The sequence below is a fragment of the Pieris rapae genome, chromosome 2 (assembly GCF_905147795.1).
Source record: "Pieris rapae chromosome 2, ilPieRapa1.1, whole genome shotgun sequence".
NCBI lineage: Eukaryota > Metazoa > Arthropoda > Insecta > Lepidoptera > Pieridae > Pieris > Pieris rapae.
In genome coordinates, this window is record NC_059510.1 from 90,321 (window position 1) to 109,861 (window position 19,541).

Genomic DNA, 19,541 nt, shown 5'->3' on the forward strand with positions numbered 1-19,541 from the left:
AAAAAAATTCTACTTAAAAATTTGTGAACACCAAAATTACGAAAGCTTCAATTGACAGAAACATTTACAAATAATAAGTGACAACTTTCATAGCACCTGAAAAAATTACGTTTAAAATATAATTTATATAATAATATGTATTAATTTATGTTAATCTATTTTTACAGGGTTCTTGAATCTTAAAATCTTGAATCCTGGGTTTTTACTGGTTTTGCTCTTTTAATAGCTTTAGAACTAGATTTTTTATTCAAGTCTAAAAGAACAGATTAAAAAGTGCACTATGAACTATTGAAAAATTTACTTTCCAAATGAAACTTTGTTATTCTTTTATTTGCGAAATAAGCACGTTCCCAAAGTATAGTAAGCTCCCAAAGAAATAATACCCACCATTATCTTTGCATGGATTCCAAGTCACTGGGAAATGTGTGTAAAGAAGAAAGCCGATCCTTCCTTTATACTTTATTTGATTATGTATCTTTCATAATCAATAATAAGATTTAGTATGTATTTCCTTTTAATGTCTTTGTTTAATGGTTTTCGCGTGTGGTTTCCCTACCTTTACATGAAACTGGCATAAAGTTAAACTATAAAATATATACAAAATAACCTTTATTCAAGTACACTAATGTTAGTCCAAGTCATTTATGTTGTCACTAGCACAATCGACCTCCGACGAGTGAAGGCCTCCTCCAAATTCTTCCACTTGTCGCTATTCCTTGTGACAATTTTTCCCGCTATCCTTTGTATTTCATCTTCCCATGTTTTTGGTTGGCCTTTCTGATCCACACACCATCCACTACAACTACAACAAATGCGGCCAATGTGACCAGCCCATTTCCATTTTAACTTTTTTGTATACATATGTTACGTCTTTTATATTTGTACGGCTTCGTATCACGTCGTGTTTTACCTTGTCTTTTAGCTTCAATTGAAAAATCGAGTGCTCCATAGCCCTTTGGCATACTCGAATCTTATTTATTAACGCCTTATTCAAATTCCACGTTTGGCATCCTATTATTTTTATATTTATCCATTTTATTTTTATAGTTAAGCTAAGGTCGGATTTCAGAACTTCTTTCAATTTCATCAAAATTAGTTCCATGCATAGGTTTACTCGTCTGTTTGTTTCCACATGTCCATTAGGAAAGGAGGTAAAATGCCTAATATAATATTTCAGCGAATGCGGAAAGTTTTTATTTTTACTTAAATAAAATACATTTTGTGAGGAATCGTCAATATATATTAATATATTATTATATTTTTAATATTCATAAATTCAATATACATTGTAATAATATCAATTAAAATGAATTTATATCAGCAATATTTTAACACTTGTTAATCTATGGGTAAGTTTAACAATTCTGACATCGGTTCAACATGTGCTCCGCGATGCCCTTCTCAACAAACACATTAGGCATATACAGTAAGTCCTGCTATAACATTATTCTTATTCTATATAAAAGACATAAGCACTCCTCTGCAATATTATATTTCAACACAATATAGGTACATATTAACTTTTTACAGAATGCACGAATGTTTCACAATAAAAATAAAAGTATTCTCTTGATTAACGTCTAGTTATTATATTATGTATTAGTTGTTTGCTAATCTACATCTAACGACGACGGTTTTATGTACAGATGCCCGCGCCTTATACGAGTTAATTAATCTTTGGTTTTCCTAGCCCACCATGTCGGTTTCGACTTAGCATTATACACATACCACAAATAAATATATCAACTACCTACTCTTAAACGTCCGCCGTGAGACGTAACTATATTTATCACGAGTAATAATGAAATAATTTTTATTACATTAAATAAGAACAATGTATAATATCTACGTAATTTAAAATGCAATATTCAGTCCCGCGTATGAGATGTTTATTTAGTGCGGTCGCTGCGGTGGCGAATCAAGTTATTTATTACTTAACGGGTACTCTATAACTCTCAATAGAGAGATCTTTTACTACATCAATATTGAGATTTGATATCTCACAATCCCAAACTTGCGACATAAGCGATACGTTAGTCGCGAGAAAACTTAGTATTGATTTCGGTATCGCTATGAAAGTTACAGTTGGCTGGAAATCTTTATTTTAATGATAAAGTACAAGTTATAGCGCTTGTACAAATTACAATAATTCGTTGCTTGGAAACCTTTCACAATGCTAAGTTGGCTTACTTAAGTAATCACTTCTTACAGTGTAGTCCTTATCTAAAATGAGCTTAGGAACTCTGTGTTCATATAATATTAGGTTAACGGACATTTTCAAAATCAAATTAGAAATTTTGAAAGTACCTTCTGCAATTAGTAGTTATGAAAAGTGTGACGATCTTCTGAAAACTATTATCCGAAAAAGAATTGTTTTAAGAAACATTACTTATACTTATCTAATTCTTATACCAAAAATTATGCTATCAACGATTTATACATAGATTTCCTACCCAAAGTAGTTTAAGCAGACCTTAAATATAAAGCATTTATTACTTATTGCATCCAATAAATGGTTGTTAATTATTTATTGTCATAACATTCATTGTAATCGTGCGCTATTTTACGTCACACTTCTAGCTAAGTGAAGGTATAGGAGGTTAAGCAAAAAACTACTTACATGAAAGCCTTTAGCTACAAACATTTGTTTAGATCTATAGTCCTAGCATATTATTGAATAAAAAGAAGGAACATACAAACACGGTAGAGATCCCATCCAAGTTTCAATTCTGGAATGCTTTAGGCTAAGCTAATTTAAAACTCTGAGACGTTTATATTTACTTAAAAGCAATATTCATTATAATTTACATATTTTTTTACATTGAGTATGCCAAATGGATATACGAGCACTTTTAGTTTGTCTGTAATTCATTAAAAAGATAATATTCAACAGAAAATCTCACACGTCGAATAGTAAGCATTTACGCCTACCAAGTTGGAGTATTTTGATACACATACTAAAACCAGGTACCAGTTTAAAGTCAACAATCGATACTCGATTAAGTATTTTGGCACGTTCGTTACATTTAAAAGAAAATGGCATTGAGCAAATACTTATTTACAATATTATCAGCTAATTAATATATTTGCAAAGTAAAGTATAATAGCTAGTATTTTTCTGCTAAATAAACTTTGATTCTAAATCTATGGCACTTCTTTACATTATCTTTGGTTAGTCCTTTGGCACAAGCTCATATTATCACACTTTTTAGTGTGACCATCTTTGGTGGATTCATACACGAAATGTGTTGTATATAAAGCCGAAGGCATCTTATCAACGTTCTTACTCGGAACTCAAAAAGCATGTTTTGATTAGTCTCGATAAGGCTTGCAAATGGCGAACCGATGATTCATGTGCTGACTGTAGGAGCCGGAGTGGGAGAACTTCTTGAGGCACTTGCAGCACTGAAACGGCTTCTCCCCGGTGTGCAATCTCTTGTGCTCCGTCAAATGGTGCTTGTGCTTGAATGCTTTCGGGCACTCGGCACATTTATATGGCCGCTGACCTGAAAAAGTAAACTTGTGCTTATATTGTTGATTAAGAAACTAAATCTAACAAATGTAGAGTTATTTATTCAATAGGATTTTTGTAATCCCAAAATTATATTTACGGCATTTGAAAACGTGTTATAAAAAGTACACATAGTTTTGGAATAACATGACTGACATACTGAAGGACTGGAACAGACATTGTGAATCTAAAGTAAAAAGTTTAAGTTGACTAAATAAAGACAGAATAAATAATCACCTGAGTGTTCATATTTGTGTCGAGCTAATGAACTTTGCTTGACGAAGGTCTTGTCACACTGATCACAGACAAACTGTCCCTCTCCTTCTTTAATATCATTTCCCTTTAATTTGCTTTTCTTAAGTAAATTGGATTCATCATCAAAGTCATGCTGGGCTTGGACCTCTTCATTCCAAGTGGAACGTTCGTACGAGGGGCTTGCACTCTGTCGATGGTCTGTCATTATATGCATGTTCAACATGGACGGTCGGCCATTAGCGATATCGTTGTACTGGAGAAGTTTATCCATTGGTATTAAAGGATTTACTGCCACTTTTTGCAAAGATCGTTTTTGGGCAGTAATAGTTTCTCCCGGAGACGGTGACAATCTGAAGTCGGTGTGAGAGGAGGATGAGCAATTGGAATGTGGGTAAGGGTTAACGTAAGTGGTGCGGTATGGTGTTGTACTCCTGGAAGATTTTTGGCTCAAATTAACCGCTTCTTCGGAGTCCGAATGCGTTACCGATATACTACATGTAGGGGACGGTGACGGACTAGAGGTGACGGATATATTTGATTTCCTGGTTGACAAATCAAGGGGTTGATCTGAAGGAGTTGCTGTTAAACTCATTCGTCTTTCCCTCGCTCGAAAATTCTGAAACCACACTTGCACAACTCTATTGTCCAGACCTATCTTGTAAGCAATTTTCTTACACTGATCTCTGTTTGGTCGCTTATTAAACGCATAGTGTGCTCTTAGTATTATCTGTTGTTCCTCATTTAGTGCCGTCCTTACTCTTATTTTCCTGTCATTATCATGAACAGACTTATCATCGCGGTCGTCCTTTCCAAACTCCTCGTCTTCGCTAGCACTAATACCACTCTGCATCGATGTTCTAATTTCTGCTTCTAACCTATTTAATGCTACGGTTTCGGCAACTTGTGCAGCCAAACCCTCATGTTTTCGAAAAACGTTTCCACACAGTAACTTCTCATGCTCTATTAAATCATTCTTGTTTTCAAATGTCAAGTTACACTTACTACAATTCTGACTGTCGTTAGGTTCATCTTTGACGACAATGTGTTGTGTCGGCGGTGAGTCTATACTTGGACAAACATTGCCAGAAATAGGTGATAATGTTTCCATATTAGCTCTAAAATATTTTTTATTAACCGAATCTAATATTAAATTATATCCATTATTATTTTCAAGTGAAGAGCCGTTGTTATTTGAAGGGACGGAGTCATAATTACGAAATGGTATTCTTAGATCTTCATTTTCATGTTCCTTTTTTACCGCAACAGCTTCTTCTTCTTCTATATCCATCACGAGTTCGGCACTGCCTTCAGAATGTTTATCGTCTTCTTCGGGAATTTCTTCTATCAGATCATCTATGTTCTGTGATGAATGACTCATCTGTTTTGGATCAGGACTCTCTATTTTCCGTTGTTGGTACTGCTGTGTAGCTAGTTGTTGGAACAATTGGCTTAGTGACGCAGGAAAGCTGTAGGGAGTGATTCCTGACTCGGGGCTCATTGGCATTCCGGGTGGCATGTAGAAGGGATTTAATCCTGGTTGAGTTAGAGGCGGTCTGTGATAGTTTGGATCCTGTGCAGACATGGATGCAAAAAATGCTTCATTGTACTTTGGCAATATTGGTAAGAATCCGTTTGGCGCCATGTTATGTTTTAATTGAGACGCGACCATTGCATTCGCACGTTTCCTCGACGGGCTACGGTCAGGATTCAGGGCGGGGTTATTCGGTTTAATTCTTCCCATTTTTAAATTCATGACTAGGCATTTCTTAGATGTCATGTGTGAAGAGTAAGAGCCGGAATGAGAAAACTTTTTTCCGCAATTGGCACATTCGAAAGGTTTCTCTCCGCTATGGATCCTCAAGTGTTCCTTGAGATGATGCTTGAATTTAAAGGCCTTGTCACAGTCATTGCACTTGAACTTGCGTAGATTGGCGCTTTCGTCGTGACTCAGCATGTGCCGTTGGAGCCGGTACACATTCGCGAAACTCTTGTGGCAGATCTTGCAGGTCTGTAATGGAAGTTATTTTTAATTTTCATGACACTTTTAAACATTTAGAAGCGAAGGTTGATAAATATGTAGTTGTCTTGACACTTTTTTACTTGAAAGTACCTCATAGAAAATGAAACATGTTGAAGTTTACGTTAATTTTGGTTATTTCTTGTTGGCACTAAGTACACAAACTAAGACATCAAGTACACAAACGAGTATTTCTTTTATGGCATACCATTAAGTTTATGACAACAGACTCATCTTAATGAGGACCCCCAAATGATTTTAATAAGCATTTGATGGATTATTTTCCATTAACATATAAAAAATAATAGAAGTAATCATCACAATATTTTTATTAAAAAACAGTATTAGATTTATTTATTATAAACATATGTTTTACAGGTTCTAAAAAGCTTTTAATGTTTTACTAAATACAAGATAAATGACTTGCCAACGGGAATTATCTTTTCTATAACACATTTACTATTACGTGTTACTAAATGGAAGACTTGACACGGGGCCTGTCCTGTCAATTTACTGACTTCAATATTTATAAAACTTTCGCCATTAATTATTTGTATATTTAGTAGTCCGGTCAATTTAGACCAAAACAATGAGAGTGAAGGTACATCAAGTCCCAAAAAGCTGAAAATCAGTAAAATTGTTCAAAACATAACTATAAATAATATTTGAAAGTTCCCCATCATTCCCGTGTATGGATTTTTTATTTAATGTCAAAGGTTTAAAAAATTTGGAAAATGAGTTTTTCGCGATCGCCAGGGCTTGCAAACGGGCATCCGCTTTCTTCTTTCTATGTACGGAGCTCCTAAAAGAGCTATCTGTTTAGATAACACGAATAGAAACCACGTTAAAAAACGCGCTAAGTACACTACCTCTTAGGTGGCGTGAAAACGTGTGCATATTATGACGTTAACATCTTTTTGAATCGAATCGAAAAGTGTTTGAAATATCTCAGAAGCGGTAGTTTGTGGGAAAACAAAGTATTGGTATATTTTTTATAAATAATTTTATTATCTACATTTTTGTTTTATGATAAAACTTTCTATTTTGCTGGAAATCGCGAAAAACTCATTTTTTTACCTTTGACATTGAATAAAAAAATCCATACACGGGAATGATGGGGACTTTTAAATATTATTTATAATTATGTTTTGAACAATTTTAATAATTTTCAGGTTGTTGGGACTTTATGTACCTTCGAATGTTTAAATTGACCAATCTTTGGTACATGAAAGAAAATAACAGAGGGCGCGGGGCATTTTTTCGAAGAATTCCTCCAGGCCCTGTGACAGTAAGAATTTTATTAATCTATATAATATCAATTAATATGGCAACTTAAATTCACATGTAACAAAAATAAAATACAAAAATAGTTTTGATTACTATTTTTTAAAATTGTATAGTACATAATGCCTCTTATACATCTAACGATACCGACTCCTATATACAAATTCGTATCGTAAATACTTAATTTAATATTTGGTTTAGCTAGCCCTTTTAAATCATTGCCTATTACTAAGCCTTAAACTACATAAACAAATGTAATATATATTTGGAAATATAATTTGAAAGGCGTAGATAGTAGATAGTAGATATTCTTATTAAGTATTTTTTAGTTCATTCATCAGAAATATGGTCGTAAGTAATAAACTTATTTTCTAAACAGATTTTTTTAAAGTTATCAGGTTAATCAGAGATGTTAATGAATACTGTTTCTTTAATATTTTTGATATTTAAACTATAGTAAAAGTATTTAGATAAATCAAATAAGGATTTAGTGGTTATGTATAGAAAACAAATATAAAATGTATATGAATATTTTGTCAATAAACAATATAATGTAATTCGTAATCAAGCATACCTACACTTAGCCACACGACCGTGCCTATACTATGGAATGCTTTACAATATCTATATAAAATTAATTAATAGACATAGAATCTAAACCTATTATCTACAAACGAGTATTATACTACAGGCACTGTATTTGAATACCTTTAATATAAGAAAGGTCTTATCCAATACATTAGATGGCTCTAAGATCCAAGAATATAAAATATTTGAGCATTTTAAATACCGCAAAAATACTTACTTCGATTATACTTAATCTAATTTAATATTTTGGTAATTAAGTATTACTTGTAACGTTTAACTCATACCACAATCTCTTTTGCGTAAAGTTTTGGCACATATCTTTGGTTTACGACAGGTATGGTTAACCCAGTATATACATGGTTTGATAGTATTTATAAAAGTACATTACATAAGTACAACTAAATTTAAACGATACTGCATATACTTCTGCATGGCTTAGAATCAATTAGTGTGATTTGCAAATTAGGCGCGTAAGATATCCCATCGGCAATATAAGAGTACTTAATTAAACTTTAGAATTCACTTTAAGTTCACGTTTTCTCACTAATGTCATGTCATATCCAAAGTAAATACTTCAGTCTCGATAAGGTTTGCAAATGGCGAACCGATGATTCATGTGCTGACTGTAGGAGCCGGAGTGGGAGAACTTCTTGAGGCACTTGCAGCACTGAAACGGCTTCTCCCCGGTGTGCAATCTCTTGTGCTCCGTCAAATGGTGCTTGTGCTTGAATGATTTCGGGCACTCGGCGCATTTATATGGCCGCTGACCTAAAAATTAAGTCATTTAATCATGTTTACATTTAATTTATATAGAAATATCGTTAAAGCATATTGTGTTAAAATTAAGAATTGATTACTTTAAGCTAAAATATAGTAAAGTACCTGAATGTTCGTATTTATGTCTGACTAATGAACCTTGTTTCACGAAGGTCTTATCGCATTGATCGCAGGCAAACAGTCGTTCTTCGTCTCGATTTTCTTTTTCTTTCAACTTGATGTTTTTAGGAAGTGACAAGTCTTCATCGAAAAGCTCAGTGGTAGGCTCGTTACTAAGGACAGGTCGTTCGTTAATTGGATTCCACATTTGTCTATTAGTACCGGGCGTATCGGTGCCGTATAATTGAAGAGATGGATAACTCCCCTTCGCTAGATCATGGTAATGAAGTAACTTCCCTATTGATATTGAAGGGTTGTTCGATAATTTTGGTTCTGTATACCTATAATTAGCTTCCGTTGGAGATGGTGAAAAACGAATATCAGTAAGAGGCGAGGAACTATTGGAATGTGGGTAAGCATTGTAGCGATTTGGAGACGTGCTCCGAGACGACTTTTGGCTTAAATTGATCGCTTCGCAGTCAGAAATCACCACGGATAAACAGGCAGGAGAACCAGACGTACTTGTATCGTCACTCTTTTTTATGGATAAATCAAGAGGCTGATCGCCAATAAATGTTCCCTGGCTAGAGCGGCGTTCTCTGGCTCTATTATTTTGAAACCAAACTTGTACTACTCTGCTGTCAAGTCCGACTCTCTGTGCGATTTTTTTAAATTGTTCCCTATTGGGCCGTGGGTTCAGAACATACTGTTCTCTTAACATTAGTTGTTGTTTATCAGTTAATGCCGTTCGAACTCGCAGTTTTTTATCAGCATCATTTGGATTTTTTTCACAGCTTGTGTTACCTAAATCTTCTTGATCATTAAAGTCCTCTTTACAATCAAATACTAAATTTTTGACGACTATCGATGACGCCTCAGAACTTGAGGCCTTGTCTTGAAAAGTCCTCAGAAAATGTCTATTTACAGAAGCATTAACCGATTCAAGCAACGAGTTAAACGTTAAAGAAGGTTCCACTTTAGTATCATTGCTGTCTGAACTGATCTCTTTCTCCAAAGACCTTTCATTTTGGTCGTCCTCTACATCCATAATGAGATCTGCGCTTCCGTCGGACTTTCTATCTTCTTCCTCTAAGACTTCTTCGATCAAAGCTTCAGGGGCCATGAAATATTTAGGTTGCAGTTTAATATTTCTACTTAACTGTTCTTGATAAGTTAAGTGCTGCATATAGTTAAATGAATTTGGGAAAGCATAAAGAGAAAATTCATTTAAATTCGTGCTTACAGTGCTAGGCAATGGTGTATAACCTGGATTTGCTCGTTGATCCGGCATTCCCGGATGCAGTTCCGGGTTGTAACCGGCTTTCTGAGATATTATTGATGCGAATATTGCTGCGGCTTCTTTATACTTGGCTAGCATAGGCATGGCTGGATTGTTTTCGAGGTTTTTACTTATATCTTCTGGCGTTTGTGATACATCTTCCTCTTGCTTTAAACCGGGACTGATATTTCGATTATAAAGCTTGTTGTTAGACTTAATTCTACCCATTTTTAAATTCATTGCCAAACATTTTTTCGATGTCATATGCGAGGAATATGAACCCGAATGAGAAAATCTTTTACCACAGTTCAAGCATTGAAATGGTTTTTCTCCGCTGTGTATCCTCAAATGCTCCTTAAGGTGGTGATTGTGTTTAAACGCTTTGTCACAATGATTGCATTTATATTTACGAAGATCTGGGCTCTCGTTGTGACTTATGGCATGTCGTTGCAGTTGATTCATTTTTGGAAAGCTCTTGTAGCAGATGTTGCAAGTCTGTAAACAAGTTTTATTCTATCTTATCAAAAAAAATAACACTACTATAAGGGTTCTACTACTAGGTACTACAGGAATAATTACTACAACTACTTCTACTAGCATTTACTAAGGAAGCCAGAGCTACGAAAATTGTTTATTTTGCGTACCTTGTGAAGTGGTTTCCAATATTTCTTTCAGTGAAACACCCACACACACATACATTTTTCAAGATTTACCTTTATCGTAGTCACTTTATTTTACGACACGAAACAGTCATATGGTTATTATGCCTTGTGGCTAATGACCCATACAATTAAAGAATTAAAAAGAAAAGGTAGGTAAAAATGATTAGATAGAAACACAAAATGTACAATAAACAAGAGAGAGAGAGAGAGAATGGGAAAGAAAGAAAAATAAACAGTCAACGAATCAAAGAAATATCGTCAGGGTTTATTACGTATACGGTTCACTTGGGGTAAGTGATTTTGTAATGTAATGCAATGTACACTGACATATCTGAGGGTATCCACCTGAGTGCTCGGCGAGTGCAGCGTCTCGTGCTTCTCTAGCTGGTCCCTCGTGGGGTACGCGCCGCGGCACTGGCTGCAGCTAAACGGCCCTCCTGGGCCCAGCGGGGACCCGCCCCGCTCCTCCTCCTCCTCGGGCTTAACCTCAGGGCCACTACCCGCCAGGGGACCCACTGGAACAAATATACTAGTATACTACTTGCCACGCGTTTAAGAACTAAATCGGAAAAAAACATGAATGTCAATTAAGTAACACTATTATAGAACAAGTGCTACAAGCCAATTGAACTTATAATTAACACAGTGTATATAGGCAGAGTTATTTGGTACGTTGGCGGTTATACGGGTAATGGTTCATCGTTTTTAAAAATAGTTCTTGTACGAGCGAACGTGCGGCAGCCGTCTGACTTCACAAAATCATATGCCTACGAATCAATTTATCAATCAATTTTATATGTCTAGCTTCAGGCATTCTTTATATAAAATAAATTGTTATCTGTGTTAAACTTAAACACGTATGTAATAAGTAATTTTCATCGAATACACATTTAAAAATGTTATTTAATTTCTGTACTCAAAAGTATATTAGGTGACGTGGGAAAGCCCTGCAGGCAGATTCTGTGCAATTGCAGCCGGTGTCTGGTATTGAATTTTAGAAATTACGGCCTCGTAAACACCGCACCGGTCATTTCGTCCACCCTTTACGTGTGCCGCCCTACGCCCGTCCCACGCTATCCAATATCAGAGGACAGTCGACAGTCATTGTCATTTGTCCCTGTATATATTGAACTATACATAATAGACGGAAAATCGCTGTAAATCTCAAATATCCGGAAGTCAGCCAACTAAATAATTCTATTCGATAACAGATGGCGTTGGTTATGCTTCAATTTTTGTAAAATATTTGGCCAAACCTCTAAGCAATATATATATAAATAATGTTTCATTTTTCATTAAAAAATATTTGCTAATTTGAACATAGTTATCAAAATTGGCTTTTTCCTTTAGATTCCCTATTTTTCTGGTTATATTGAATTGCATTGTATCGCTTATTAATTATACATAATTGTTAATATATTAGTTTTCTTTTATATTTAAAACATGCTCCGTAAAATTGTATACTATATTCTAAAACAAATTAAAATCCGTATATTTTACCGTCGCACGGGAAAATAATTCTTACCTGTTATATTTGTATTGATAAGCGATGCTTCTTAACTGAATTTACGTTAATTATCGTAAGCGTTTCTTGAACTCTGTATTGACAACACAATGAGCGCTCTGAGGGCAACAATATTACTATCAGCTATCAATGAGGATGAACGGACGGGAACACCTACACGAGCCAGCAATCTGCGCACAGGCAGCGTCGGTCAGCCGCTGATAAAACTCACACACTCACTGCGCGCTTCCTATTGAACTACATGAACAATTATCGCACGCACACATCGCTGGCGCCGATAGTGAGTCGGTCGATGGTCGACGACGTCGGGACTCTGATTGGTCGCACCTGGACACCTACTGGCATCGCAGTCTTTTACTTTTTTAAATCAGCAAGAGTCCCTAAATTATTGTATTATTCACTATATATATATATATATATATATAAAATGGCTTATGCTCTTTAGTTCGATTTTCCTTGTCCGCATACGCTCAGTATCTACTTAGGTATGTGGTTAAAGGTATTTTTATAAGGTGATTCATAATAGTAGGTAAATTGTTGTATAAAACATAAACGGATTTTATTTATTTATAAGGAATAATTACCTATGCATTTATAAAGAAACTATCGTCCGCAAACATAGCTAAACTTTGATGGCCTCATATAGCAGTAGGTTACCCAGATAAATTACCTACTTTACTCATTTTTTGGGTAACCAATAATTATTACAGTAAAACCTCAAAGGTAATATATGGAATATATATTATAAAAAAATGTAAATAAGTAATGATTTGCATGTGCAACGTCTTTAAAAACCTTTTTTCATAAGATTTAGTAGATAGTAAATAATCGAAACAAATCTAGCTGAATTGAGTTAAATATATTTGCTACGATAAAAAAAAAATACATAATTTTATAGGTAACGTAATAATAAGTATGAATGTTGGTATGAGGATTGATATTTGATATTCTTCTTCGCTGCCTTCGCAGTATTTTATTATATTATATTTTCATTTTATATTGACGTCAGTGCTAATAATACAATACCGATATACCTAATAACAAGTAAAAATATAGAAGTTAATCAAATTAATATTGGTTTATTTATCAGTTTTAGGCATAGGGTAAAACCGGGATAGATGCCCCACTTTTCGAAACTGTTTCATTATTTGAATACCAAACATATTTGCTTAGATTGACCCTGTAATATAGTTAGTTTAATCATTCATAAAGCTTTAGAAACTGTATTTAATTACCTAACCATTACTGGTTTTGTAAAAATGTAATTCTTGCGAAACATATTTTTTGGGGATAGATGCCTACCTATATGGATAGATGCCCCACTATAAAATCACTTAGGAGGATAGATGCCTGTGATGCGGGATAGATGCCTTTTTAAATAATCGACAAGAATACATAATCAAAATGTAATATTTATTTATTATCTTCATGTGTAGGTAATATAAAATGCTTAACCATAATTATATTTATGCATGTCTTTAACAAAAAACGCAAAAAAAACTGTTTAAGCGATAACATATTAAAGTTATCATATAGAATCATCTCAAACGAAACATTCCCGTTTTAACGTAGAAATAATTATTTAACAATTATAAAAATCAACATATTCTTATTACATATTATTTATATCTTAACATATTCTTATTATTAACATAGCTTCAGTCTTGTTTATCTTATATTCTATTTGTTTCTTTTTCTTGCCAGCAATATCCCTTTTTTCTTTTATTTTTTCTCTAGAATTGAGAATATCTGCCGATTGTTTAGCTCTCCTTGCTAAAGTCAGAGGAATTTGTGATATTGGTGATGCTTCGACTAAAAATGTAGATGTTTCTTTTTTTTCGTTATCTAGAGTCACTTCTTCTCTGCTAAGACCTTTAGCCCTAGCGACAGATAAACCTTCTGCTTGCCTAATAGACAATTCTGGATTTCGCTCAATAAAGCTTTCGAACCATTCATTCCCAGCTATCTGGTTTTCATTATCAAAATTGTGTTGAATCTGCAGCTTTTCGGCAAATTGGTATGCTAACGTACGCATAGAACGTCTATCTGGGGGAAATACCGCGTCGCTAAGCTTCAAAATGTGCGCTACCAACCTTTTTTCGTGTTTAAAACCCAGGACAGGATGTTTTCCCAAAGTCAACTTAGTTTGGTTTTTAATAGCGTAACGCCTTTGCAATATTCTGGATGGAATCCCAAATTGCCTGGATATTTCATTGATCCCCAATTCTTTTTTATCCAATTCATGAAAAGCTGACTGTAGCTGCTCTGTTGTCCAAGAAACTACTCGAGCTCATACGCCCTCCTTTCTTTTGTATTTCCTTGGCATGGCTCACCTACAATAAGCAAAGTAGTATAAATAAAACACTGTGTCTACACTCATTTCATTACATTCGAAGTATGAAATTAAAGATGGATACATTTTTTTGTGTTTTCTAATATTCTACTATTAGGAAATACCAAAATATTCACGACTATGACTTTTAAATATTTTGATAAGGCTTTTGCAGTATAGAGGGATAGATGCCCCTAAAGTCAACTATCCCTTGTAAACTCGGGGCAACTATCCTTTTCACTAGGGATAGATGCCTTTCAATATTTTATAAATAAAATAAATGCAAACATCAGTGATTGACTCTTACATGTGTTCTCAAAGAACCAATCTATTAAAACTATTCAAATAAAATGTAATCATTTAACTGTTTATAAAGATATGGAATAGTGAATACTTACGTTTGAAATTTTGAAGCGTTCGTCGCGTCCGCTGCAAATGTAATTCGACACACAAGGGAGAAACGTCACTCTAGCACAATAACTCTTGCATCACCGAGATGGTCAGTGCATGTGGCGTGTATGTAAACAACGAATTTGCTGTTTCGTTCTCTGGAAGTTGATTTTTTAGAAACGAGGCATCTATCCCAGCGGGGCATCTATCCCGGTTTTACCCTAAAGATGAGAAGCGGAAGATTGAGAGCGGTCCTAACTCCCAATATTGTTTACGGAGCGATTATAGAGGCTCGTTAATGAGTTTGCTAATTTGTACGTCTGTCTTCAGCAAACAAGTGATTAGGCGACACGGCTACGCTCACTTACGACATCCTGTAGGCACCTTATCGATACACCGCTTATAAATGACAACAAAATAATTTTCCTTAACGCTGCTCAGGTCTCCAACGGACCTGTTCAATAAATTGTATCGTAATTGTATTGTATCGTATTCTAGTGACAACCACAAATTATTACAGTTTACGCGTTAGAAGTCAGAATGTAGAGATACTTATATCAAATGTCCCTTCACTCCAGACAGGCGGCCTCAAATGTAAAGTGGAAAGTAAAACAGAAAAAGCAAATGAATTAAAACAACATAATCATTTACGATTTAAGACGTTAAAAGAGATCGGTGCACCCCTCGACAAACGAAACTTTCTTTTAAGTCGGTGTATACCTGTTCCCGGCTCTCGAGTGGATGAATTATGTCTCGAGGGAACGAGGGAACGGCGGCTAAGGTGCTCTAATGAAGACGTGAGCGAATTATATTTATTATATCGCTAAGATTGCACTCTGTGACAGATCGTCCGTAGAAAAATAAAATTTCAAAATTTAATTAAGCTATAATTACCTTATTGCTATAATTACCATTATTTGATTTTAAAAAACGATTATATTATATGAAATTTACCTCTTTTAAAAGTTTATAAAGAAGCGAACTATCTCGACAGTAGTACAGTTAAGTGCTACCTTATTGACTGAAAGTTTGTTTGTCGTAAGTTAACAAATTAACTAATGGAAAGTTGAGATATGAAATAAGATATCAAAAACAAACACAAAATGAGCAGCAAACAAAAAGAAAAGAAAATAAGCTTACTGAAGGCAGCGAGCCGCCTGGCCGAGGTGGTCGAAGTGGGGACCTTCTTACTCCTCATGTCCGCAAGCCAACCGGCCGCAAAGCTTTCGTACCAACCGCCAACTCCCATAAGCGAGCTGTGCACTTTCATCGGAAGACACGAGCACACAGAACACACCGCTTAGACCTACGCGCTACTCACAGCGGCAGCCCCACACGTTGGCCAGGCTCCACAGGCGATACGAGTAACTGTCGCCGTAACACCCGAACATGTCATCGGTTCTCGCGACCATGGCCCGCACGGCACGTCTCGCCGATCTGACGGCGCGCGGCGGAATGCCCGCCGGTCCGCCCTCGGCCCGCCCTGCAAAGCCGCCCCCGCCCCACCCGCCTCACCCCACCGCAATCTACCTTACCAACTGGCCACGGTAAGACGCTGGTCTTCATCTCGAAACACCATTAACCTTAAGGCAATACAATATTTAATTTTTATCATATAGATTTTAAATGCCTTAACTAAGGGCGTTCTTATTTACGTAAAAATAAAAAAGTCTGGTTGTTATTTGAGTTTCCCATTTATTAATAATAAAATTTAAAAATATAAAATACATATGCCAACATTTGCCTCTACGATATATAGTATAATCGCTGCTAGCAACGGTAGAGGTGATATTAATACGCTCCACCTTCGTCTACCTGTCTTTTTCTAACATTATAGCGATTTGCTTTATGCGTTTAAGGACAAAACTGAAAACAACTTTATATAAAATATATGTTAATTAATATTATTTCCTAGTATATAATAAACTCTACTTAATATTGTTTCTTTAAAGGTTTAAATACATGTGTATAATACCTTTTTACTTATGCCAAATTCGGACTTTAAGAATCTACTGCAACTGACTACGTGACTGTCCCAAATAAATAAAACTGCGAGTATTTATTATTATTATGTATGTATTTATTAATGAAATGGTTTTTTCACGCGTTGTGCAGAGTAGACGTTTACTTTCGCTTTCTGCCACTAGATGGCACTGTTGGCTCCAATAGCTAATAACGTCACGATGTTAAAGTTATTCCGTTAATTTTAGTTCGCATTCTTATTTTGCTTGCTTGCTCAATAATTATAAGTTTGCTTATTAGCTATATTTGTCAAAAAATTGATATTTGTTATTTTAATAGTTAACTATACTAATTACAATATGATTATTATTAACCATATTGTAATTAGTATTTTTAAAATAGTGATTTCTTTAAATGTGTTTTATAGATGTAGGGATTATATGTGGATAATAATCCAGGATATAAATTTAGATACCATCAAGTTTTGTAAATAAGAGGCTGTGTATACAATAAAATGTAATAAATAAATTAAATTTCGTTCTGATTGTTAAAATAAAAATATATAATCGCATCGTATTTGTTATTATAAAATTAAATTTCGCATTTAATTGCTTAAGCAATGGACCCGCACTCTCACCAATGCGTACAACCTGAACAAATCTCGTGTTAGTTGGGGCATAATGAGGACGTGGAAGGCTTGCAATAACATTTAGGGCACATTGTAAAAACAAGGGCCACCCGCGCATCGCCACACTGACACGTGTACAAAGGCAATCCTTTTACCGCTATATAATAATAATATGCCTCTGTGCGCTTACAAAATCAAAAGAAATTAATTATCTAAGTATTGAATATACAATGAATATTTTTTTTTACTCTTCTATTGACATTATATCTACGTACATATAAAATCAATATAAACATTGTTAGTGTGTTTATTGTTTAGTTGCTATCACTAAGGAGTAAACGTAATTCTCTCACGGTTATTAAAATAACTTCAACCAGGTGCTTAAAAATGACGATTTATGGTCTTTTAAAGGTGTCTCCCGCTATTACCTGCCGGTTGCGTCTGTCCATGGATGACAGATGTGACTATGATTTGACACAAGACAACAAATCACTTATCTGTTAATTTCTTTTTACTTTTAATTAATAAGCTGTTTTTTCGTTTGCTCTATTAATTATAATGAGTTTAATTCTAAGTACCTGCATGTAAAACGAGCTATATCCTTGCGACACTGTGACCCGCATCGGCTGACTAAATATTGTGTACAATGTAGACGTGCGGGAACACCACAAAAAATTGATTGATCGGAGATTTTATTCTATTGATGTGTGTATCAATGTCAAGGTATACGGGTGTTTAGTGTCTGAGCATATTGTACATATTACAGACGTTAATGTTAAAAATTAGAGAACATCATTTGATTCGGTTTTATAAAAAAGAGAAATAAAAGCTTCCAAAACTTTACCAGTTCCTTATAACTTTGATTTAAAAAAATCCATTCGTAGTGGATAATTGTATAGTAAAATTAAATATTTGTTTAATTAACTCATAATTTATAGAATAAGGAATCATTTCATATGTCATAATATTAAATTACTACACTTTACGTTTGCACTTACTGCAAATAAAGTAAACTATTGATTGATGCATATAAAATTTACACAGAACTGAGTTTGTCTATAATGTCAGCTTCGGCTTTTCAAAGTAGATGTAAATGTTGTTGTGCACGAGTGCATCAGAATGTAAATAAAAATATTATTTTCATTATGTATATTGTTAAAGTGAGATAGTGACGACACGCGGCCGTTATCGCAGGAAATGTACGTTTAATGCATCGTTTATCTGTCGCTGACGATTACTAACAGTGAAACAAAAAAAACTTAATCAGTTTTAGCCCTTTCGGTTATCGGGAACTGTCAGAAGATGTCAAATACTATCGCCTTTCTCATGAATGTGCAGTCACCTATGGTTTCAAACCATTGATGTTAGTAGAAAATCGAATACTTCTATGTATTTTTGAGGCGAGACATATGCCCAGTAATCTCATTATGCACCAGCAAAAAGTTGTCAAAGATAATTAAGAGAGCCGTGACTTCCTGGCCGAGTGGCCACATGTCTCACCTATCGATGCTCTATTGTTCTTTGTTATCTACAAACAAGGGACTTAGTATCTATGACAAGTGCACAAAGAGGTTTGCATTGACACGTCGGCAGTAGACCATCTGGCACCAGGCTGGCGGCCGTCCCATCGCCGGGGGACAAACTCGACCCTATGTCCCACGCACTAAGGTGCAGGTGAAAACAATTAACATTTATTCTCAGGTCTACTACGGTATGGCCGACACATGGCAATCGAACAAAGACACTTGTACCAATGAGATTTGAATGAGCTTAATTTAAATTTGTTTGGGTTTTACTGTGAGCTTGTTTAATTATTTGTGACAATCACCTTTGCACTATTGTTGTAAAAACAAAACTATATTATTATGTAATGCTTTAGAGATCTATTATATCGTCAGGTTTAAAAAATATTTATCATTTGTGATGTTTTTCGTAGATACCAAAAGGTATACAATTAGCCTTCCTTATCTCAAAGTTGTAAAACACGTGGGTGTCAATATAATGTCTGTGTCGCTTGAATGGCTGCCAATCTTCGCGTCGGCTAATGGCTTCCTAATCAATGCTCACCATTACCTATTCGAATAACGTGAAATTGCATGTCAAACAACAGAGCCATTTAAATTGACAAAATTAGCAAGCACTTTATAAAATGTCGTATAAATATCAGACGGAATGTTATCACGTGTATGTTGCGGCATTCGCTCACTTACTGACTACGGGGTTACTGCGCTG

The 19,541-nt window shown here is 34.9% G+C and overlaps 1 protein-coding gene across 5 annotated transcripts; it reads right to left on the bottom strand.

The window, feature by feature from the left end:
- Positions 1-592: 592 nt before the first annotated feature.
- Positions 593-16,165, bottom strand: LOC111001840 (zinc finger protein 1). Of its 5 annotated transcripts, none has more exons than XM_045632400.1 (4): positions 16,041-16,165; positions 10,800-10,987; positions 3,749-5,774; positions 593-3,506 (listed from the first exon to the last, which is right to left on the bottom strand). In XM_045632400.1, exons 1-4 carry the CDS (start codon positions 16,129-16,131, stop codon positions 3,313-3,315), a joined length of 2,499 nt encoding a protein of 832 aa, XP_045488356.1. In that variant the 5' UTR covers positions 16,132-16,165; the 3' UTR covers positions 593-3,312. The 5 variants fall into 5 exon arrangements, with proteins under 5 accessions (XP_045488356.1, XP_045488353.1, XP_045488352.1 ...); XM_045632397.1 differs by having other exon boundaries at positions 10,818-10,987; positions 15,860-16,164; XM_045632396.1 differs by having other exon boundaries at positions 15,860-16,164.
- Between the last annotated feature and the right edge of the window lie 3,376 nt (positions 16,166-19,541).

What these genes read in the sequence shown, in the direction of transcription:
- LOC111001840 (XM_045632396.1), bottom strand. Translation starts at nt 15,989, where the DNA reads ATGAAAGTGCACAGCTCGCTTATGGGAGTTGGCGGTTGGTACGAAAGC. An exon ending in CAGGCGGCTCGCTGCCTTCA is followed by an intron (nt 10,988 to 15,859) that starts GTAAGCTTATTT and finishes TATTTGTTCCAG; the next exon opens with TGGGTCCCCTGGCGGGTAGT. An exon ending in ACACAAATATGAACACTCAG is followed by an intron (nt 3,507 to 3,748) that starts GTGATTATTTAT and finishes TTACTTTTTCAG; the next exon opens with GTCAGCGGCCATATAAATGT.